Below are 24,634 nucleotides of genomic sequence, written 5' to 3' on the forward strand. Positions count from 1 at the left end.
TAAGTTTTACTCCGTCACATAGTGTTCATCTTATCTCGTGACCGGCAAGGTTAGTTTCGCCACAATTCCTGTAGTAAGTGTCACCATATGCAAAGCAACCTAGGTATATATATATAATATAGTGCTTTGTTTTTCTCATTGTAGTCTTTGGAATGAATTCTGCATTGGCCAGAGTCACTTTGACAAATGTGTCGTTGTAGTAAAGACGTATTTAAACACAAAAAATTACTTGCTCATCCCTAGCAAACTTCTAGCTGATGATACTGTGTTTTTTATCTTGTGATGGTCAGACACGGCTGAGCTAGCTGTGGACTAGACTGTTTCTGAATCTTTCCAATAATGTTGTCCAGTGATGCAAATGTTGTGATTAGATGAAGCATTACAGCAGTCATTGATCTGTGTAAGTGCCTTTCCATAGGAAAGAGTAGCTGCCCCAAGCTAGCGCCTGCATTACCTGCTCTCTTCAGCAACATCTTAGATCATGGACATGACGGAGTGGCTCTGTGCAGAGACTCCTGCGTGTGGTTGTGAAAGACGACAACAAGATGGTTATTTAGCAGTATTAGCTATGTTGGTCTTCATTATAAACACACAGCACATTGTTACATGGTTTCTTTTAGAATATTTTATCTGTAATTTCTCATGTCTGAGGTCAACAGTTCTCCTCGTATTGATTCCTTTATTGAATTTGCTTTGCGTCAGTCTGCATAAAGATCTCATTTCAGCCGTAGTAAGGAACAGCCACTGTAGATATAATGTGATACTCATGCAAAAGGCTTGAATTTGTTTGTTTTTTTCCCTGTCGAAAATGTTAATTTCATAAAGGCCCAAGTGTTGCTGGAACAAGTTGTGATTAATTTGCTAAATTTACCAGCATTTTTACCATTTTTAATTGTTTTGTAGATGGTTTGTAAAGTTATGGCAGGTACCTGCCATTGCAGAGCTTTTATTTCTGCAATTACAGTCCAAATTGTCCATCTCCAAACAAGCTAATTTCAGTTGTAAGCGTGAGTAATGATTGGGTTGTGTGTAAATGATGGCCTGGGCTCTTAGTCGAGACAATACCAAAATACATCACAACCTATGGACTGATTTCTGGCCATGTTTTTCTTTTTCAGATAACAAACCAACATCACCCCAGACTGTTCGTTCCTGCTGTCAGTGTAATTCCGGGTTGCCCGCTAAGCTGTGGCCCTGCATCATGGAGAGCGTCCAAAGTGTCACTGAAGGCTGACCAGAAGGAATGAGGCACTCCAGGAGATGTTCCCAAGTGGCCTTGTGGATGCAGTAGTTGCGTTTCCGAGTGCTTTTTTATGACTAGTGTTGCATGTGTGTCTTTGGACACATCCTAACATCACCTGCCTATTTGTCAGGCGGGGACATGATGCTCTGAGACTGGAGTGGAGAAACGCACAACAAAGAAGCCCCTCTGGTAAACGAAGAAAAAGGGAAAAAGCTGTCCAATAGACACACGGGTCCATTCGGCTGCAGTTTTGGCTCATTTAAGTGTCTTCTGAACCGCTTCGCATTTTAACAGCAACACCTTTCCTCTGTCCTGTGAGGTGTCTCCCTCCCCCCCCCCCCCCCTCCCTAAAACAGTCTCCATTGTCATTGGAGTTTCTATGGTTTGCATGGCTGGAAAATAACCGTGGAGAGGCCAGGGTATCACAAGCTTATGGATTTTGACAAGAGAGGGGGCAAGGGAGAGACAGAGGAAGGGAAAAAGATGTCTAAGACAACAAGCAGCAGGCCTGGACATGGGGGCAGGAGTACAGGGAGCAATTCTGGAGTTCTTATGGTTGGTCCAAACTTCCGCGTGGGTAAAAAAATTGGCTGTGGAAACTTTGGAGAACTGCGGCTGGGAAAAAATCTCTATACTAACGAATATGTGGCCATTAAGTTGGTAAGTATCTCTTGAACTATCTCTTGAAATTGAAAACAAAAACCTACTGTTCCAGGTGTCCTCAAATAACTTATTCTGATAAATCTCTATTGTGAAAAGTTATTATCTTAATTACAGCCCAGTTTCATTGTGCACTTGACTGTTTGAGAGTGAGATACACAGGAAGTAAATAAGAACAATCAGACGGGGCCCTTTTCCCACGACCTGCTCTTGTATGCTTTTGAGTCAGCTGTCCTCTGGATGAGGTGAAGAAACTGCGACTGAAAGAACATTTTTCTTAAGTGCATTCCAGTGTTTGTTTGTTTCTTTAGTAACCTTTGTCACTTCATGCACAGTAGCAATTCTTGTAAAGATCATTTTTACACTTCCTTCCCTTTCACCAATTTCTTTGTCATTAGAATAATGTTAATTCATTTGTAGGCCCTTATTAAATAATCCCACACAGGCCTTAAGCTCAGTCAGTAGTGTACTTGCTTTGTGTCAGCATGAGCGGTGTTTTTTTTTTCCCCCAGCGGCACTGGTTTAGTAGCTTTCAAACAGACTGTGAAAACCACATGAAATGTCAAGGCCTGTTTGTTTTCTGATTGCTTGATTCTGGGGCAGCCTGTGACAGCTCAGCCATTTCCTCAGCACTTCAACTTTTCTCTTCACCATAAATTTGTTGCCACTTGTACCACTTTGATGTTTGAAATCTGTTTTTCCCCTGAAATTTGGTCAGTCTAGAAGAAGAGGTCTAACTCCCATTCTAAGTAGGTGTTAATACTGTTGGGGCTAGGCATATGATTTATATATGATTAACGTTAACGTTTCTGTCTCTGAGGGAGGTCGTTATCGCTGAATAGGTATTAACTAAAGGTTGTGCTAACCACTAGAAGGCAGAGGTTAGCAAACAGCTGTAATTGCAGTCCTCCTCTTGTCTGAAGTCTTTAATTGTGCTTGGTGCCTCTCCCCCTCTGCCTGTGAACCCTCCCATCTGTTTGGGTATTTTTATCCCCATGGTGTCCAGCTATATCTGGATCTGGCATTAGGGCTGTAACACCACTATGTGGATCTCGTGGCTACTGGACCCAACATCTCCGACTGTAAAATAACAACAGGGTGAAGTCTGCCAAAGGGCTCATCAGACCCGACTTGACTCTGTAGACTCGGGGTTATTAAGGACTTTTTTTGTTTTGTTGTTGATGTGTATTTTCATGTTGTTTTTAGAGTTAAAATTACGACTTCTGTTGCTTCCTTTCAGGTTCACTATCGTTATCTTTTGTAGGCGTACATTTTCAGCATCAGTGTTATTACTGGGCTTTTATTTATCTGATATTTTAGAAAGACACAGAAAAACAGCAACATGTAACAGTAAAATTACAGTTGATGTTTTGTGTTTGCACATGTGTAGCTTTGGGTGAGTTTGTTGGCAGGTTGTGTACGTATGGGTATAGAAGAAAGGACAGACACGGGAAAGAAAATTCAGTGAATACATAAAAAAAAAATAAAAAAAAATAAAACGCACACACACACTGCTGTTTCGTGGCATATTAGGTTCATTCCCAGAGATGGGAATACCCTAATAGTAGAGCCAGGATGGGTCAGGACACTTAACAGCTGGCACAGCTCTGGGCATTACTGGCGTTGACATGAAGAAGGCTTCTCCCTTCACCCAGACTGCAGATAGTTCCCCGTCCACTTGTTTCTGTCTGTCCCTGATCTCACAGCTCTCCGGGGTAACCCCGTGAGTGTCACTGCCTGTCAAGTAGGGTATCTGATTTGTCAGAGGCTGTTGCTGAGCATTTCCTGACAGACTAAAACAAATAACAGTCCTGTTATCTATGAACATAAGTTAGACATGAGTTGAATATTGTCGTTTTATCACAGATTTCATTGATCACTGTAAAAATGACAAAATCAGAAAATATGCTGTTTGTTACATGTATCAATCTGTCAATCAGTTCTCAAACAGTTCACTAATTGTTTAGTATATACAGTGGGGCAAAAAAGTATTTAGTCAGCCACCGATTGTGCAAGTTCCCCCACCTAAAATGATGACAGAGGTCAGTAATTTGCACCAGAGGTACACTTCAACTGTGAGAGACAGAATGTGAAAAAAAAATCCATGAATCCACATGGTAGGATTTGTAAAGAATTTATTCGTAAATCAGGGTGGAAAATAAGTATTTGGTCAATAACAAAAATACAACTCAATACTTTGTAACATAACCTTTGTTGGCAATAACAGAGGTCAAACGTTTACTATAGGTCTTTACCAGGTTTGCACACACAGTAGCTGGTATTTTGGCCCATTCCTCCATGCAGATCTTCTCGAGAGCAGTGATGTTTTGGGGCTGTCGCCGAGCAACACGGACTTTCAACTCCCGCCACAGATTTTCTATGGGGTTGAGGTCTGGAGACTGGCTAGGCCACTCCAGGACTTTCAAATGCTTCTTACGGAGCCACTCCTTTGTTGCCCGGGCGGTGTGTTTTGGATCATTGTCATGTTGGAAGACCCAGCCTCGTTTCATCTTCAAAGTTCTCACTGATGGAAGGAGGTTTTGGCTCAAAATCTCACGATACATGGCCCCATTCATTCTGTCCTTAACACGGATCAGTCGTCCTGTCCCCTTGGCAGAAAAACAGCCCCATAGCATGATGTTTCCACCCCCATGCTTCACAGTAGGTATGGTGTTCTTGGGATGCAACTCAGTATTCTTCTTCCTCCAAACACGACGAGTTGAGTTTATACCAAAAAGTTCTACTTTGGTTTCATCTGACCACATGACATTCTCCCAATCCTCTGCTGTATCATCCATGTGCTCTCTGGCAAACTTCAGACGGGCCTGGACATGCACTGGCTTCAGCAGCGGAACACGTCTGGCACTGCGGGATTTGATTCCCTGCCGTTGTAGTGTGTTACTGATGGTGACCTTTGTTACTTTGGTCCCAGCTCTCTGCAGGTCATTCACCAGGTCCCCCCGTGTGGTTCTGGGATCTTTGCTCACCGTTCTCATGATCATTTTGACCCCACGGGATGAGATCTTGCGTGGAGCCCCAGATCGAGGGAGATTATCAGTGGTCTTGTATGTCTTCCATTTTCTGATGATTGCTCCCACAGTTGATTTTTTCACACCAAGCTGCTTGCCTATTGTAGATTCACTCTTCCCAGTCTGGTGCAGGTCTACAATACTTTTCCTGGTGTCCTTCAAAAGCTCTTTGGTCTTGGCCATGGCGGAGTTTGGAGTCTGACTGTTTGAGGCTGTGGACAGGTGTCTTTTATACAGATGATGAGTTCAAACAGGTGCCATTCATACAGGTAACGAGTGGGGGACAGAAAAGCTTCTTACAGAAGACGTTACAGGTCTGTGAGAGCCAGAGATTTTCCTTGTTTGAGGTGACCAAATACTTATTTTCCACCCTGATTTACGAATAAATTCTTTACAAATCCTACCATGTGGATTCATGGATTTTTTTTTTCACATTCTGTCTCTCACAGTTGAAGTGTACCTCTGGTGCAAATTACTGACCTCTGTCATCATTTTAAGTGGGGGAACTTGCACAATCGGTGGCTGACTAAATACTTTTTTGCCCCACTGTAAATGTCACATGAAACATATCAGATGTTCTCATGCTGCTTGTTTACTGAGCCTCTGACTTAGTAACACAAATGTTACTAAATATGTGTTTAAAAAAAAAGTAGAAATTTTTTTGCATTTGAATGGTATGAAAAAAAGATTAAAGTTTGCTTATTCTGCTTTGCTAAGTACTCCTTACAGGTCTATTATAGACTTTAATATAGACTAGAGCCTGATTTAATGGTGCATTTTGGACAACATCTCTTGGAGAAACTCTGATGTACAGTAATGAGTAGATGAGAAAACAAAGACAGAGGGAGAGTGTGTAATATAAATTTCTTTATGCCCGGTCAAGTGAAGATTGTTGTTTTACCAAGAAACTAATAAAACTATTTTCTTGGGATAACAAATGTAATCTGGTTGACGAAAGTAGTTTTTAATCTGCTTTGTTGTAACAACCAATTTTAAATGCTAAGCTCTGATGGATGGCATGTAATGATTAGTTAGTCTTTGGCTGGTACTGTTGTTTGCTGAATGCTGTGTTTGGCTGGGTATTTTGGTGGCACCTCTGTGAATCAAAGTAAAAAGGTGAATGTCAGTTTCACCCTGCTTTGCCACTTAATAGCAGAGACAGAGATTGAGTTGGTATGGTATGAAAGGCCTGTGCACTCGATCCTCTGGCAGTGGATCGAGAATTGCTTTAAACGTTACTGCAGAGAGAAGCTGCTAAGTGCTGAAAGGTCGTCTTTGTTGGCCGGCCTTGTGGACACACAGTAGGTCAGTCTTTGGTTCAGCTGGGTGCTTTCTCACACTGGCAAGTGCCTACGTGTTGGAGGCAGGACTGTACAGACGCTGCTGTAAGTACACTGCAGGCTTCACTCCCAAGGGGAGATCCCAGAGTCTTAAAGAAACAAAACCATTAAATGTCTGCTTGCTGTTGTGGCTTACTGTACACACTAGCCACCCATCAGGCTTTACTGAGAGGGTAAAGTGACACATCATCTCCATCAGAACGTTTTCGTCTAAACCTTTCTATCCATGAGGCATTTTACAGATTTTCATTTTAATACTGCTGTCTTGATGTAGCACTCGCTCTGTCTTACCATCTGTAGTTAATTGTTTTTCGAGAGGTCTTCAACCCCCTCTCAACCACTTCCCTTAGTTTTTGCGTACATTTTTGTTAGGATGTCTACCAGTCCACTTTGAACAGACTTTTGAGTTACAATCTTTTCAGTTTGGTTTTTATTTCTAATCCCTTTTGATGTAGCTGGTTGTTTATCGACAGATAGGAATGGCCTGTGATACTTTCCGCCTTCAGAACTGGTATTGGCAGTAATGAATCAAATAAATGAAGTCTCCTCTTTGTGGTCATGACTACCTTTAGCTATGACAAATGTCTGTAATATCTCCTGAACGCAGGAGGAGAGTAATAAGTAGTGTGGTGCTGATACTTATTGTACAGCCAATGCCTCCCTATAGCTCAGTGAGAGGGGGCTGATGTTGGATGGCCATCTAGGGAGATGAACACAGTAAACACAGCATCCTACTGTGCATTGTGTGCCAGCCACGTGCATGCAGAGGAGTATTTTATGTAGACGGTGCTTGTTAAAGACAGACACATTTCAGATGTGGGGGGGAAAACAACATTTGTTTTGAGGAATAGAAAGACACCATATGAATTTATAAACTAGGGCTAGTTATAGTCAAATCTACAAGTTGGATAAAGTACAAAATGTCTGATTGGTGCATGTGCTTTGCTGATGTCTCTGCCTTTTACACTTGAACACGATGCCTATCAAGAAACACCGTAAAGCTATTGTGGCTTTAAAAGACGCTGTTTTTTGTTTTGTTTTTTTCACTGTGCAAAAAGACAGAGTGCATATTGTTATTTAGGGAAATGATCTAGCTGAGTGCATTATGCAAGTTTTAGACAGCCTTATTAGATAGCTTAGTCTGAGTCAAATAGCAGCAAAAAACAACCTTAATCTGTGGTAAATCTGCAGTTCCCCCATCAGCGCTAGAGTGTTTTATTATACTTTATTTATTTATTTTTGTTTATGGATGGCAAATTTGGAGTGTCACTGCTTCCTTCCTTTCCACTAAGTAACTTATACAAGGACAAACGGAGTGAGAAGCAGCATGGTTGTTGGGACTGCATTATGTTCAGGCTGCTAGACAGCCAGGTACAAACGAAAGCTCATATCTATTTGTATGTGGCTGAGGCACTGATAATACTGAGCAGATGTTCACTCTGTTAGAAACAAAAAAGTCATTTAATGTTACTTTACGTATTTCACTAAATGTTTTGCTTCCAGTGAGGACCAGTATACACTGGTAACTACAAGGGATGACCATTGTAAGCATAAATACTATCTGATACTCGCTGTGAAATATTTTAGTTATTTATTTTGTGGTTTTAACAGACTTTAATGTTGTGCATTTCTCACATTTATGGAGTAATATTTAATATCACCATACCACATATAATTCATCGGTCTGATATCTGGTTGTTGAGGTGATGTTCTGTTTTTGTTGGGTAACAAATGCGTTCTTTGTGTGTTACAGAATGTAGTAGGGGTGGTAGTTTACATACAAGTGCTGGTAAACTCCAGGATGTAGAGATTGTAGTACAACAAATAGTCTCACAAAATATTTGATCTATTAAAGAACTTGTTTGTTTGAAAATGACCATGCCTAGCATGCTCTGTGAAGGACCAACTATAGCATGGTCGATTATATACCTTACTCCTTTTTTTATTTTTTTATTTTTTTATTTTTTCAAATTCAAGTTTGAAATCATGTTTGGTGAACAGATGATTGTCTCCGGTTGACTCTTTTATGTTCTGTGGCTGAGTCACCGGTGCAGAGGCATATGAGTGAGGCAGTGTATCTGAGTGAAGCCAGTCACAGTGCTGGGTCAGTCGTGATGGAAATCTGAGGGGTTGGATCCAACTCTCTTGTCTGCCTCCCACTGAATCATGATAAGCAGCTCTCGTTGCGGTCTAGTTCAGCAGCTTACACCAGCTCGCCATGAGGCAGTTGTTGAAAAACTTTGAAGGAGCAAAAGCTCTATCAGCATGTTTGTCAGGAATTCAAGTGACATCTTGACGCTTTAGCTTTGGCTCTCTAGAGTGCATGCTGGGCAGACTGAGTTAAAAGATCCTTGGATGTCAACAGTATGTAAAAGCCTACCTTTAGTCAGCTAGCTAATCCTCTAATGCAGGGGTGGGCAATTCCAGGCCTCGCGGGTCGGTGTCCTGCAGGGTTTAGAGCTCACCTTGGGTCAACACACCCGAATCACATGATTAGTTCGTTACCAGGCCTCTGGAGAACTGCAGGAGCTAATTTAGCCATTTAAATCGGCTGTGTTGGTTCAAGGACACATCTAAAACCTGCAGGGACACCGGCCCTCGAGGCCTGGAGTTGCCCACCCCTGCTCTGCTCAAATGAATCGGTAGCCGGCAGCAACACAGTGCGTTCATGCAGACTCACATTTGATGTTTGTCAAGATTTTGTCACAGGCATAAAAGCTGCACAGGAATGTCTGTGTCTTAAATGTTGGTGTTTTTTATAGAAGTACATAAAACACTGACACTGCAAAATCGTGACAGCATAAAAAATAGGTTTGAATATGGTGTATGGGCGTGTGTGCCTGTGGAGCAGTGAGTGCTGTGTAATTGTAGCTTCTAAGTCCACATCCTGGTTCAAACCAAAGCACTAGTCACATTTTCCATTCAGCTGTTTCAGGAGTTACACTCGAGAGTCCATCGCCAAATTACATGCAATGTTCAATCATCACCAGTTTCTCACATTTTGCTCCTTTTTGGTCACTGCCGTGAATGCATGCTTCACCGCTCTGCCTTGACTTTCTTTACAGGATTGTAATTGAGGTGGTACACAAGAGCCAAAATAACCAAACCAGAATCAGATGATGGTCATTTGAAAAGACCTAGAGCCAGACTGACCTCAGGTCGGTCTATTTCTGAGAGTTTGCTTTGCAAGAGAAGGGGGCAAAGCTCGAGTTCAGAGTTAAAGCTGCTCGATGCCATGTAGGAAATTCAGATATGCTGCCGTATTGCTGGGGCTTAACGGGATCTAGGGCAAATGATTAGGAAAGGGACACTGAGTCATTTTTTTGTCATGTTGACTGTAGTTAAGCTTGTCAGCTTTGAAATGAAACTACAGGCTCTTTAAATCTATTGAAAAATTTTGTCATATCAGGGAATTAAAATATAATAAGTGTAAATAAAATACAGTAAGGACTGCTGATTGTTTTCTGTTTTGCATTGCACTGTTACACACACACATCAGCTGTGTGTGTGTGTGTTTTTAAGATGTTATAAACAATGATCAGCTGAAATTCTAGCTAGGCTTTATTTACACAACTTGTGGCTACAGTTTCAGGGTTAAACAAACAAGGCTATGCAATTCAGCGTATCAAACTTTGGCCATGACTCGGTCCCGTAAAAGACAAAGGAGACTTCCTATTAAGGTTCATGTCAGTGGAACAACCCATGACTGTGTAGATCACTGCGTAATATGTTTTTCCTGCTCTGTCTGTAGCGGCTGACTTTGACATGTTTTAAATGCGCACAGAATTGTCAGAAGCTATAAGCCATAACTGTAATATAAAATTAGGGAAAGCAGTTTATGGTTGCAGTAAATGGCATCTTATAACCACCTCAAAGCCTGATAATAATAGATATTGAACACTAATTCCTGCTAAGGTCATCTTGACTCTTGATAATAACATTACATGGTTGTGTTTCTCAATTCATTCAGCTGTGCCACACCTGTCACAGAGCCACTCCTTAACACAGGCAGTAATTCAGTTGGAATAATAGTGTACACGGGTCAGAGGCCACCACTCCTTTACTGTACTCGTGTGCATAAAGAAGTGTTTCTTGACCTTGTCCGTAATGTTCTTCTTCACCTCTTGCGTTTAAAAATAATCTTTCTAAGGAAGATGATTCTTTGGGATTAAATGAATGTCTAAATCTGGCTGATCCCAGCACTTCCTGATTGCCGCACTAGGTTTTGGGAAACAGCTGATGATTCCATCTGGACATGTTAAATTTGAGCTGAAACAGGAGAAGAGCTGGCCACTGGCCAGCTGTTGCCCTCGAACACCGCTGACTTCTTAAAACCACCTTCTAACCTCTAGCTTGAATTGAGAGAATCTAAGCACACCTCAGCCATTTGTCTGAGGCCTACGGTGATCCATTAGCACAACTAAAGTGAGTGTGATGGCTTGGAAGTAAAGATGCACTCTGTTGACATTTGTGTTGCTCTGTCTAAGATGAGATGAGTCACATTGTCAGTTTCATATTTTGAAATGGTTTACTGGGAGCCAAGCAAAGGTCAGCATCTATTCTGAGCCTTATGCATAATGCTGGGTCTGATCCCTGGACATAGGCATACATATGCAATGTCATCGTGGCTGAACAACAGATATTTATTTATGAATTGCATTACATCCGTGCAGCTGTTGCTTCATCAGTCAATTTTAAGTGTATGATATTGTTCACGGGGGTCAAGGCGCAATCTCTTTTATTTAATGAATATGACATGATACGTCTTTGCAGCTGAATATGTCAGCTGTAAAAATAATTGTTTAACACCATATAACTGGTGTTCAAAATGAATACAAAATAATTATTTTAAATCTAAATTTATTGTAAGTTGATGCTACATGTGCAACCAAAACAACTTACTGTCTTTTTTGGTGATTTCAGCTATAATTTTATTTTATTCTGCTGTAATCTGGTGGTTGTTACTTTACCCAGTCCCTGAGGCCAGAGCTGATGTTTCTCGGCTGTGTGGAAATGGAGATCAGATTTAGCCCAGATGACATCATATGCAGATGGTTAATCCCAGGAAAAGGACTTTGTGTGGTGCTGACGGTCTGCTCTGTCTACAAGTCTTTGGAGTCCATGAAAAGTTATAATGCAGAAACCAGCAACTGATCGCTGATGACATAATTGTATATTTGTACAAGCTTCAAGTGTTTTGCTCTTAAGGGTCATCCTTCAAATGGCATGTAACATTTAAACTCTGTGCCATTCGCAGGCTGTTGTAGCTGCAGGATTTGAGGCTCTAAGGGATGTTTTTGTGTTGATATCAACAAGTCTGTAACCTTTTTAGTGTTGAGCTGCAGCTAGTAGTCATTTATAGCTGTTTCAGTTCCCATCTTGCCCATTATAGGGTGTCTTCAGTAGTTAGACTGAAGACACCCTATAATGAAGCTGCTTCAGTGTTGTGTCTGAATGGCTGTCATGCTTTTGGAAAATCTACTCCTACTTTCTTGCTTGTGAAGTTGTTTATAAGGATTTGGTTTGTCAGTAAGAGATAAAGCTGTCACAATCTACAGCTCTGGGTTAGTTTCCTTTCTTTATTTAGGGTTTGGTATCATAAATTTAACAGCTTAGATGTAATGTCAGCAGCAAACTATTGTGTTGCCTTTTTAACACACAGAGTACACCAGTCAGCCAGGAGAACTACAATCAGGGAAAGATAAATGAAACAACACTGCTAACACCAGTATGCTGTGATTATTAATTTAACGTGGTCCACTGATGAACAGTTGTTGAGTTGGCAGCTGGGTCAATGGTGCCAAGGCTCCCTGATGTGTGTGGGGAGGAAAGGCCTGGCCTATGTGTTCTGATCCCACAGAGCTGGCCATTGATTAATCAGAAGCTCAGGGTTCAGTTTCCTGGGGTTCAACTAGGCCAAGGTCCTGAAGCACTTTGAGTGGCCAGTAAGAGTAAGACACTAAAACTGACTGTTTTCTGTATATTAAGTCTTTCTTTTTTTCTAACTTTAGGAATGTGCCTAATAGAGCCCTGTATTTTGTTACTCCACTAAAGATAGCATAGCACCTCTGTGCCCTTTTAAACACACAAAATGTCCCCATCACCTGACCATTAACCCATCAGAAAGAATCTAGAGCAGAAAACTGCTGCTGGTCTGACAGGCATATATTGATGTGAACTTCTGTTATTTTGCTAGACTTGGAATATGAATTGTGGTCCGAGCTGTCGCAGAGTCTGTATGCCACGTGAGTCCAGTAAACCTGAAGGGCTGTTTGGGGGCTCTGTCTTTAAATGCTGGTGTCACTTCTAATGTGGGTTCCTCAGTCCTCATATACAATATAGATAGAGTGTGTACAGGGGTGTTGGTGTGTGGGTGGGTGGGGTGAAGGACCCTTTTCAATCTGTGGATCAGCTGAGTATACATTTAAGACAATGAAAACCTACTATTGTATTCCTTCCGCCATAGTGCCTTTGCCCTGCCCAGTCACGCTACAGGATAGCTCCCATTCTGAGCATGCATAGTAAGCCCAGGAAGCAGATTTGAAAAGAAAAAATCTTGATTTGTGCAGGAAGCTGAGAAGAATCCTTATCATATACAGAGATGTTACATCAGACATTTGTAGCTCGGCCCTGGTCATTCACACAGCCATAGCTTAGCCCATCTGCTGGGAATAGAGATGACTCTTAAGTACGTAAAGCTGCCATAAGCCTCTGTTTCCTATTGTAAGCTGTTTTAAAGGGTCCTGCGATCTGCCATCTGTTTTTGCCCCTTATTTATATATTGAATATATTCTCTCCCTCTCCTCCCTGGCATGGCCTGACATGTGTGAGAGACCTGCTCCACCTCCCAGAGCAGTCACACGTCTTCTCCCTCAGGCTTCCACTCCTTTTTATTGCCTCCTCAGTTTCTACTCACTAGCTCTGTGCTTTTCTGTACTTTTTTTTTTTTCTGAAGAATTGCAGAAAAATATGTATGTGATGACTCTGAGATCAGCCAAAGGCTTATCCCATCATCATATGTTCTAGAAAACTATGCGTATAGTTCTTTTTCAAAGAAGGGTTTTCCATGTGCTTATTAATATAATATGTTTACATTTGTACACTGTGCAAAAGTCTTGAGCCACCCCTCATTTCTTTATATTTTGCTTCTAAGGAGCCAGGCTTGCTTAAAAGTGCTCTTCAGTCTTTCTGGAGGCCTTTCAAAGTTTTTTCTAAGGACACTGAATAATTGTTTGTATCTGAGAAATATTTCTTTTTGTTAAATTACTTAACACTGATCTATGAATCACTGGACACTTTGTTACTACAAGCCTGTCACAACAACACATAATTGTTCCTATTTATTTAGTTGAATCTACAAAAATGCCAAAGATGGTGCAGTTTGACCGGCACAATCCAGCGGTTTTCCACCAGCAAGGTGATACCCAAAGACCTGTTAGCCGTAAACTTGGCATATCATATCATATCATATCATATCATATCATATCATATCATATCACAGCATCATGTGTAATGGGTTCTAAATCATTTTCATGAAACTCGACAAATGGAGGACAAAAGAACTGCCAGGCTTAAAAGAACTACCGTAGATGTGCAGTCATGTCTCTAAGAAAGACTGACACAGGATCTGCCCCCATTGTTCCATTTACTGAAACCTCATCAGAAATGAGTGAATAAAATCAGAGGACACAGATTTATGGAGTGATGAATCCAGATCTGAAATATTTTTAATAAAATCACCATCATTATGTGCAGAGTAGTGTTGGATAGAGCAGGGCGACCAAAAATATTTATCACGATATACATTTGAAAATTTGCGATAAGATATAACTGACGATATAATTGACACTAGACAAAATACTTTACAACTCCTCAACTTTATTAGTGCAAAAAAAAAACAACATCAATGTATTTTCACTTACACAAGCAGCTGTTTTTTATGTGCATTAAAATAAATATAAAAATTTAACAGTGCAAATGCAAATTCCTCGCTGACAGTTTAACCAAAAGGCATTTCCAGTGGAAACTGGCCGACATATCCTCAGCATAACCATGTATAATATCCACGAAACTTAAAAAGAGGTTATACACACACAATACAGTAATATTATGTTGAAGCACATAGGGCTGCCACGATTTGTCAACTAGTCACGATTACGTCGACTATCAAAATCGTCGACGACTGATTTAATAGTCGACGCGTCGTTTGAAACTTTGTACGATCACAAAAGACGCAGGAATAAGTGGCAGGATTTAAGAGTGTAATAACGGACTGAAACAGAAGATGGCAGCATTGCATGTACAAGGATGTCAGCTACCGTTAAACCCCGAAGAAGAAGAAGAAGCAGCTGTGTCCCAGAATTCATAGCGCGGCCCAGCGCAGTTTCCAACAATGGCGGCAGCTAGTTAGTTTTAATGTTACTCTTATTATTCTTTCTGGGTCACAAAATAAACGTTTAACATATTTTCAGGCGAGAATGTAGCTGTGTAAACCTCAAATATCTGCTCAGTTTATCAGGACACCACATATTTTCAAAAGCGCTCCGACGTTTTCGGAGACATCTGTTACCCACTAGCTCGTTAGCGAGCCGGGGGCTAGGCTCACTAGCGCCCTGAGAACACCGGACTCCCCGCAAATCGTTTTCAAACCCACCGCCGTCTTTCGCTACTCAGGTTAAATATATATGAGTCACTTAGATAACTTAAAATGTTATTGTTTGGCTTTTTTTTTTTTTTTTAGTATTTTATTTGTTCCTGAGTAAATCAGTTTGTCTGAGATTAAAGTTATAATTTTTACACAGCTGAATAAACGTCAAGCAGACAGCTGATTATCAGAAGTGTGAGATGCTCCAGAATATACTCCAGTGTCCTGTTATATTTTAGATAGCAAGGAGTTTATTAAACTTCACCGAAACAATCTGCAAATTTCATTAAAATTTAATAAACTATCATCTTGTCTTTATTTTTAGTTAGCACAGACCTTAAACACTTAAAGCTGTAAGCTAATGATAGTTATATAAGAGCAGATGCTGCTGGTGCAATAAGCTGTAGTTTTACGTCCAATGGATGATGATCTGATTAGTCGACTAATCGCAAAAATAATCGGTGACTAGTCGACTATCAAAATAATCGTTTGTGGCAGCCCTAGAAGCACAGTACGTATCACTCCGCGAGGCTCCGCCTACGATAGCCGTAATGCTCCGACAATCCATCAAGCGGTGCGGCTTCGAAGCTTAGCAAAGTCGTACTGAAACATTTAACAGATTTTTGAGCGCCGTGCACATAAAATCATTTCGAGGTCAGTAAACACAACCAGAGTTCATACATAAGGCACACGGGATTATAAGGGGCTCTGTCGACTTTCAGAAAAATCAAAGGATTGATTTTAAGTGCGCCGTATTTTCCAAACAACACGGTAATAACGACGGCCCGCTAGCATGCGCTACCAAAAATAGTGCTTTGTTGTGTATCTGACGGACGAAAGCTAAACCAGTTCCACACCAGTGAAGCTGCAGCATTTTTACAAACCAGTTCAGGTTCATCTGTTTCATTCAACGATCCGCTTTCGCTCTTCTCATTCTCCGCCGCCGCCATGTGCGTATGTAAACAAAGGCGCACTGCGCATGCGCGTTTTACCCATAGTCTATCGCGATATTTCATTTTCTTATCGTTGCCCAACATTACACCGGTATTACTGTGAACGGGATGATATGGCCCAGCCCTAGTGTTGGATCATGTTGACAAAGAGCAAAAGGCAGACAATTGAATGTCCTTCAAGAAGCCTGCATATGTATTCCTAAAGACTGCTTAAATGCTAGCTTTCTCAGCTGTTTGCAGAAGTTGCACACTGCAAAACACATAACATAACATTACCAAATAAATCCAGTGTATTAGAGAGGGAAAAAGCCAACTAGCTGTATAACACTGATCACAGCTGTTTTTGTTTTCCCCACAATTAGGCACCTTTGATTAAACCAGGGCCTATGTGGGTGGCATTTTAGCACACAGGCAACACTATAGCAAGGTTGGTCAATGCTCTTATGTTTTGTTTTGTTTTTTTAAAACCACCTCCGCTAAACCGTCTTCTGAAAGCACCTTAAACAAAAGCCACAGGATGTATTTATAGCCCTGACAGCCATTTATCATAAAAGGATGTAAAGTCCCTCACCGTGTTCAACATGGCTCATACTTTGTGTTCACACTCCTACGTCCTTGCAGGGCACCAGAAGTAGACGATGCTCCTGATTTGATAAAGGCCTAATGGAGTGAATGTGGGAGCTTGACAGCCTTTCAGCTTTCAGTTTATATAATTTAAAATAGGAGTGCTTTGGAATTAGATGCCCATGGGAAACAAGTTGATCAAAGTGAAGTTGCTGGGCTCAATAAAGTTTAGGGAATTTTCATATTTTTGTATGTAGAGTAGCTGACTTAACACACAGAAAGCTACAAAACTTTAGGCATGTAAAGCCAGTACACCAAGCACTAAAACTTGGGTTTTAACAAAGGCTGTGGCACAGCTATTGAAGATTAAGGAGAGGAATTAAGTTGGGTGTGTTTGTTCTATCCCCTTCACGTTTGTCTATAATGCCCTTGTCATCATGAGAGTGGGGTTAATCAGATTACATTTTAGGTTGCAAAGCTGGAGCTTGCGATATAATGAACATTATGTCCTGGCGTGTTGATTATCAGCCATGTCATCACAAAAGCCTGTTGTACACCAGCTGGAACTGCTCTTTATCCTCTCACGTCCCTCAAGTGTGACCTGAAACTTAATTAAAGTTCTGTTTGGCATTAAAATAAGTAAAACGTGGTACAATAGGTATTTAAGTTAATTGCAAGGCAGTGCAATAGAGCTGGGCGATATGAGATTTATTCATATCACGATATTTTTTTTTTCATTTCAGGCGATAACGATATCTATCACGATATAAGCCAAATAACTATATTTGTAAGATTTAAATGTGCCGTTGCTCACAAGTAAAATGTGAAATAATCAGCAGCTTGTTTTTATTTAAATATTTATTTCCCATAATAAGTTCAACAGGGTAGATGTACTTAAGGAACATGAGACTTTTTCAGATAAATAAAGGCAAATATTGCAAACTACACAAAAGGCAGCCGCTAAAGCGTTTAAGTTTCAAAATAGAACAAACGAAACAGACTAAATTGTCAATTCCACTTAGAAACAAAATATTAATTCTAAAAATAAATCTTAGTTTGTGTTACAGAAGAACAGACAAAACTGACTAACTTTTGTCAATATCAAATAAACTGAGAACTAAAAGGAAATTCTCAATCTCTCCTTGTTGTATAGCTTAGCTTTTCAAACAGTTTTAACAGTTACTTTAGTCTGACAAAAGCCGAATGACGAATTAGCGCTTCCAGTCAGAGACTGAGGCTACGTCCACACGTACACGGGTATTTTTGAAAACGGAGATTTTCCGTTTTCATTTTAAAAATAATCCCGTCCACACATAAAGGCAGAAATGAAGGAAAACGCTGCTATGAACATGCCAAAGCAGCAGGTGGCGCTAGATTCCTAACCGTGCAGAAATGTTGGCCAATCAGAAGTCTAGAAGCCTCGGTGGGAAAAAGTAAACAAAGCTGGGGCATAGAAGCAGAACCGAGTCGTATGTGTGGACGGACAGTAACTGTGTGTATATGTAAGCATTTAAACACTGCAGAGAGTAGAATTAACAGTATTGTAGAAATTCATTTCACCGAAACAATAACGTGGCGCACAGTGTGACGCATGCACCAGTTTATTGTATTTCCAGACTTGCTTTCGGCACATTTACAGTGCACGCTACTCTGTTTTTAGTCAGACTTGAAATAGCCGAAATACCTTCACACTACGGAGCTTCTATGGCTCTTCCGTTTGACAATCTCTCCGGCATTGGAACCATCATCTGTTTTCTCTTCGGTCACGCTCGGTTGATTTTTTTTAGTCGGCACACTCATTTCCTCCATTACCCGCTGGCTGCTTCCCAAACAAACACACGTGCGGCTTGGCACTTGTGCTGTACGTAACAAGTCACGCAACGTGACGCTGCGGCTGTGATTGGTTCGGCTCTGCGCTACTTAATTTGGATCGGCTGACCTTTATTTTTTTTTATTTATTTATTTTTTTTAGAGGACAAGAGCGGCGAGGTCTATCACGATAGCTTAATTTCTCTATCGAGTAAAAGTTATATCGCGATACATATCGTTATCGTTCTATTGCCCAGCTCTACAGTGCAATCATAAAAATGCACGCGAGGTTGTTCCTCACAAACATTGCTCCCTTGGGGTAAAATTCACACTTTTATGGTGTAGGGAGTTTAAAACGTCCTTTCACGTGCGATATGACCAAAATCTCATATCCCGATATAAGACCTCTATCGTCTCAATAACGTAATAATATAAATCACAAAAATTTAACATTTTCTGTAAATTCTGTGAATCTCGGGCATCTCGACTTGTGTGAAGTGTTTCCAGCTGGGCTTCGTGTACCTGGAATTTTTAACCGATGCATGAAACGATATTTATTTTGGTTATAAGTTGTAACAGCCGCCGTTTTCGTTGTGAGTATTTATTACACAGCGTGCTGCGGGGAAAAGTCTGTTCTAACGTTTGAGTCTAATGTTTATTTTTTAGCACCTGACTAGGGCTCTGGGTATCGTCACTGATTTCTAGAATCGATTCCGATTGACAAGGTCCTGAATCAATTCGATCCACGATTCGATTTCATTTGAATCTGGGAAATTTTGCCTCAGACAGTCAGAAATATTATAATTCAGATCAGTATATTTACATATTTTTGTATCTATAAAAAGGAAGCTGACACTTTTGAGACTTTATCAAAGGTGTGAGCATCACAGCAGAGGCCTTTGTGTCAAAGTAGCTGAAGATAAAACACAGAAAAACATGAAGGCGATTTTCCTGGCCTGGGATTTTATAAAAATGTTCTGTAGTAGATCAAAAACAAAAGAAAACCATTAATCAACTTATGAACATTAGCTCTGAAGTAGGGCTGAACGATTATGGAAAATAATCTAATTGCGATTTTTTGCCCCAATATTGCGATTGCGATGCGATATGCGATTATTTTTTAAGGTCTTTGTCTTCTGTATTATTAAACAAAGACAAGCAATACATCATATAGTATGGCCAATACTATATTACATTAATTTTAAACTGTTCTTTCCTGGAAGACAGACCTCTGTTATGATGACATGAGGTGATGCATGAATTGATGACTGACATTTTTATTTAACTTCTTCAATCACAACAGTATATTTGAACATACACAATAGTTTATTTTTAGCTTACAAACATCTGAGCATAAAGTGCTGACAAGGAACCCTGGTGTAAACATTAAAATGAAAGTCAGTACAATGTGCAGATTGCAGAAATATACATAAACAAAATCAGTGGCTTTACCACACTCAGTTTTTCGACATCTGTGAACTACTAGACAGTCATTCAATTAAAAAATAATATTAAATCAATAAAACTAATAAATAAAAAATACACACATCTTACTGATCTCTGCAGTCAGTAACATTACACATAAAGTGCAAACATAATAGCAATTGTATAAACACACACACAAACACGCCTTTAAAATTTAAAGGCGTGAAATTGGACGGTCTAGTTCTGATTAGCGTCACTGCTGTCTCGGTGGAGTTTAATAAACTCGGCCGTCTGCTTCTTGCTATCTAAAATATAACCAGACACTGGTGTAAATTCTCGACTGTCTCATACTTCTGTTTAATAAGTTTTCTGTTTGACGTTTAGTCAGCTGTGTGAAAACCAAGGAGGAACCCACCCGGGGGATTAATAAAGTTTTATTTTATCTAATCTAATAACTTTAATCTCAGCCAAACCGATTTACTCACGAACAAACAAAACACTGAAAAAAGCCCAACAATAACATTTTTAGGTTGTCTAAGTGACTTATATATTACGTTTAACCCGAGCAGCGAAACTCCGCGGTGATCTGAAAATGATGTGCCGGGAGTTGTGCCGTTCTCGGCCGCATCAGTAACCCTCGAGCTCCCAGCTAGCTGTCGAGCTGGTGGGTAGCAGACGCCTCTGAAAACGTCGAAGCACTTTTGCAAATATGGGATATCTTGATAAACCGAGCAGATATTTGATGTTTACACAACTACTTTCTCGCCTGAAAATATGTTAAAAGTTTATTTTGTGACCCAGAAAGATTAGTATGAGTAATTTTAAAACTTAGTAGCGGCCGCCATTGCTGGAAACTGGAGTTTGGCTGGGCCGCGCTATGAATTCTGGGATATGGTAGTAATTTGGACAGCCTTCGGCACGTCGCTGTGACGTAATCGGTCTACAAATGCGGCCTCAGGAGGATGCAGCCCATGAATTTGGACATGTCCAGAGTATAATCGCAGCCTTTGCGGTTAGAAAATTGCACTTGATCATGTCGCGATATTATCGCAAATGCGATATATCGTTCAGCCCTACTCTGAAGTTACAGCGGTTTTATTAGAGACAAATTTAAATTTGTTTAGAAGCCTATTGAACGGCAGAAATTAGGTTTTCTTTTCGGAAGTAAGTAAAAGGAAAAAAAAAAACAGCGGCCGACAGCCTGTAAACAATGGTAGACTTGTGCGTAACAAGCAAACGAATAATGCAGAAAACAGATTTCAGGGATAGACGGGAAACTGTTCTTGAAGTATACTGAGAGAGAGAGCTGTGCATGAAGTGTGATTTTATTGTGGTGGAAGCAAAACAGCAAAAGTCAGAGTGAGTCCATGACGATGTTTATGTGAAGCTTAGTTTGGATCTTCTTTTGCTGCTGGTTTGGTCAATATTGTTTGGAGAGAGATAAAAACTAACAGCTTTAGGCAAAAAGGGCGTAAACACAAAGCGCGGACCCGCCGAAACATCAGAATCAGCGAGCTGTCGGCTTTCAGCCCCGACCGTGTCCGTGCCGTCGGGGGAGAAAGGCGACGTCTCACTGATTGTGATCCGCGGGCCCGCGCTTTGTGTTTACGTCTTTGTGCAGAAGCCACCTGCTCACAGTTACTGTTTTAAATGTTTGGTGGTTGTCAAAATTTTGTGACGTTTCACCTGAGATTCTGGAATCTCCGCAAAATACATTTATATAAAAATATCGATTCAGGATTTTAATGAATCGATATCACGTTATCCAAGCCAGAATCGATGAATCGATTATTAAAACCCACCCCTACACCTGACGTCTCTTTTTTGCTTCTCATCCGTAAACACTCTGCATACTCTTTCATGTTTCAGTTTATTTTGAAAAGTCTCAACAGGATCTTGAGCTTTATTGTGAAAGGTTTATGTTCGAACAGCCCTAGTTTTACATTTATCTCATTTACAGGAAAACTTTTTCTGTGCCAAAAAAAGCAACTTTTGATGCAGTCACCTGTACGCACGCATACCTACACAAACCGATGTGTGAACACTCTTCCTTTCTTCTCTTTTAGGAACCTATAAAATCCAGGGCGCCGCAGCTCCATTTGGAGTATAGATTTTACAAACAGTTGGGGAATTCAGGTAAGAGACTTCACTTTGTATTTTCTTTTTCTGTATTTATTTTTTCCCTCTAATAGGTGGGAGTTGAATATGAATGGACATTTTCACACTAGATTTACCTGTGCTGCAAGTGAAACCTTACGCAGAAAGACAATCATGAGCACCTGTGAAGATGGGTGATTAATTGAGTTTAATCGTTAGTTAGGATTTTGGTCACTGCAGGTTATGAAACAATGCTCTTGTTTTGTCTTGTTTTATAAGTCCAGTGCACCAATTTTTCTTTAGTGATTTACTTTCACCACCTGCTACTAAGGACACTCACTGCAAGTCGAGATATTGGAAGTGTAAACAATATATAGCTTCTACCTTTGCTCGCTTCTTCCTTAGGAAATAGAAATCATGTCATGGTGTCATAACTATGAACCTGCAGCGGCTCTTCCAAGGCTTGTGAGGTCTGGGCCTCTTCTTGCTCTAGTTTGCAGCTGCAGGCTTCGTGGTGGTGACTGGTGGTTGCACCTGCATGATAGGCTTCACCATCAGCTCTCACCCTCCAACCCCACCTGGTTAAAGTTCTCTTCTCCTCTGTCTTTGTCATCCTACATATGTGGCTGGTCTCTAGCTACACTCATAAATGTGTAATGTGTCTGTCTCAGACACTGTATTCAGGATGTTGGGCAACACGGTGGCTTCTGCAATCCAGCGCTCGCTCCTATGTATTTTGAGTGGACTGGTTCTAAGTTTATGAGAATGCATCAATTTGTTGGAAGACCTAATTACACACCAATCAATGTATATTTATAAGTACAACATTTTTTCAGTTAAACTGAAAAAGACCGACTGTACCTATTTAAATGAAGCTTACTTGGTCGTTTGTGTGTGCTATTCTAAATCTACTCCAAGTGCTCCTGTTGTTGCAGTGATTCTCGTCTGTTTGTCAAGTAAAGTGCATGTGTCCTGGTCTAATTTAGTGACACGTGCCTGCTTCTTGGCTCCTTGTGCCAGAGCAAAAACCCTCCACTGTTGATACGGAGGTGGGGCATTAGGGCAGTCCTTGGCTATTTATAGCTGGCCCTCTACAAGCATTTGGGCCATTATGGTGTCTGCTTGGATAGCTTCCCTAGTCTCCTTAGTCACGATATCCTCTGCCTCTCTGTGCGCTGCCTGTACACTGTAGGGAAACGCTCCAAGGTGTGTTGACAGGGTGTGGCTTGTTTGTCTGGATGGCACTCTTTGGTGTAATCTCTTCATTTGACATTCACATTTAGTCAATCATAACTGTACCTGTCACCTCCAGTGCCACTTTCCTTTTTTATAGCAGAGGATTCCTGCAGTACAAGCCTGTTTCCCTTGCATTCTTCCTTTCAGTGAGACCACTATTGGTCTTTAGCTTTATTTATGTGTGTGTGTGTGTGTGTGTGTGTGTGTGTGTGTGTGTGTGTGTGTGTGTGTGTGTGTGTGTGTGTGTGTGTGTGTGTGTGTGTGTGTGTGTGAATGCACCTGCTTAGCTCTGATATTGTCTTTACTCAAACTGATTTTGGGCGAAGACACACAATTGTCCCTATCCACTTGAATTCAGCACCGATACTAAGTGTGGAGTTAAGCGATGCAAAAACATATCCTCTCCATTCCTCTGTTTGTTGTTCAGTAGCCATCCCTCAGGGGTGCTAAAAACCAACAAGTGATCATTGGCCTTTTTAAAGTATCCCTGATGTGGCTCACAGCCATTAATCCCACACATGGCACTGTTGGGCTGTTTTAGTCCTCCCCTGTCACTCACCGGGACAACAAGCCAAAGAAGCCCAGAGTATCACACCGCTTTGGCTTGCCTTCTTCCCAAACTGCTGGAACCACGAGCAACCACACACGCACCTGGGTGTGCACAATAATGGTATGCGTCATGAGACCAGGCAATCTTCCTTCCACTTCCTGTCCAGTTTTGATTCACACATGCCCATTGTGAGCATGGGGCGTTGGACAGGGTCAGCATGGACACTGAGTGACTGCAGACTTCCATACGCAGCAAACTGTGATGTACTTTGTGTTCGGATAGCTTTCACTGAGTAAAATTAGGATTCTCAGCAGTTTGTACTGCAGTAGCACTGCTGTAACAAGCACAAGCCAGCTTTCCCTGAACTCCTGCACTTTCTGTTTTTTCTTCCACCACATTATCCTTTGAACACTGACTGCCTAATAGTCAGGTGCCAGTGTAATTGGATAATCAAGGTTGTTCACTTGAACTGTCAGTGGTTTAATTTGTTTTAGGTTGAAGTATATTATGTTCCTGTTCTAAACAGGTTCAGTAATAGTGATTTGCTCCGACCTGTGCCAGATGTCTTTTGTGTTAATCTTTTGCAAGCGGAAGCATACACACATGAGTAATTTCTGTGGCAAGGCTCATTTATTTTAAATAAATGAAGCGATCTGGCTGCTTTCTGACATTAAGAGATGTTCACATTCAACAGGTGGCTACATAATATTGTCAAGTTTTGCAAACTGTGTGTAAATCAAGGAAAATAATGGGGAATATCTGACTCTATCAAAATTTGATTCATTCTTTTGCTACTTGCACAACACTTTAGAGCTGCAGTATTAGAGCTGAGCAGAGAGGCCTCATCTCCAGCTGGTGACTGACCACTACATGGTGATATGTCAGGAAGGCTCACTTGACCGTCTAGCATGGGAGGAATCAAGGCGATAGATTAAATCTATTTATGTTGTCAACTTGGCTTAATGGGGACATGTGACCCTGTTAGTCCTGCCCAACCGGAGAACCTCAAATATGTCACAGCACGGACTACTCAGCGCTTAACGCCCAGGAGGAGCTTATCTGCACACTATTAATTCTCTCTTGT

General features: G+C 40.9%; 1 protein-coding gene across 8 annotated transcripts in view; it reads left to right on the forward strand.

Moving 5' to 3' along the window:
• csnk1g2b (casein kinase 1, gamma 2b) overlaps nucleotides 1-24,634 on the forward strand; it is a 40,702-nt gene that overhangs the window by 1,778 nt on the left and 14,290 nt on the right. For all 8 annotated transcript variants that reach the window (XM_012919849.4, XM_004553793.5, XM_023152210.3 and 5 more), the window contains exons 2-3: nucleotides 1,119-1,903; nucleotides 21,734-21,803. In XM_012919849.4, coding sequence (XP_012775303.1) covers nucleotides 1,676-1,903; nucleotides 21,734-21,803 — 298 coding nt within the window. In that variant the 5' untranslated portion in view covers nucleotides 1,119-1,675. The remainder of the gene's footprint in view (nucleotides 1-1,118; nucleotides 1,904-21,733; nucleotides 21,804-24,634) is intronic.

This window comes from Maylandia zebra, linkage group LG17 (genome assembly GCF_041146795.1).
Source record: "Maylandia zebra isolate NMK-2024a linkage group LG17, Mzebra_GT3a, whole genome shotgun sequence".
Taxonomy (NCBI): Eukaryota; Metazoa; Chordata; class Actinopteri; order Cichliformes; family Cichlidae; genus Maylandia; species Maylandia zebra.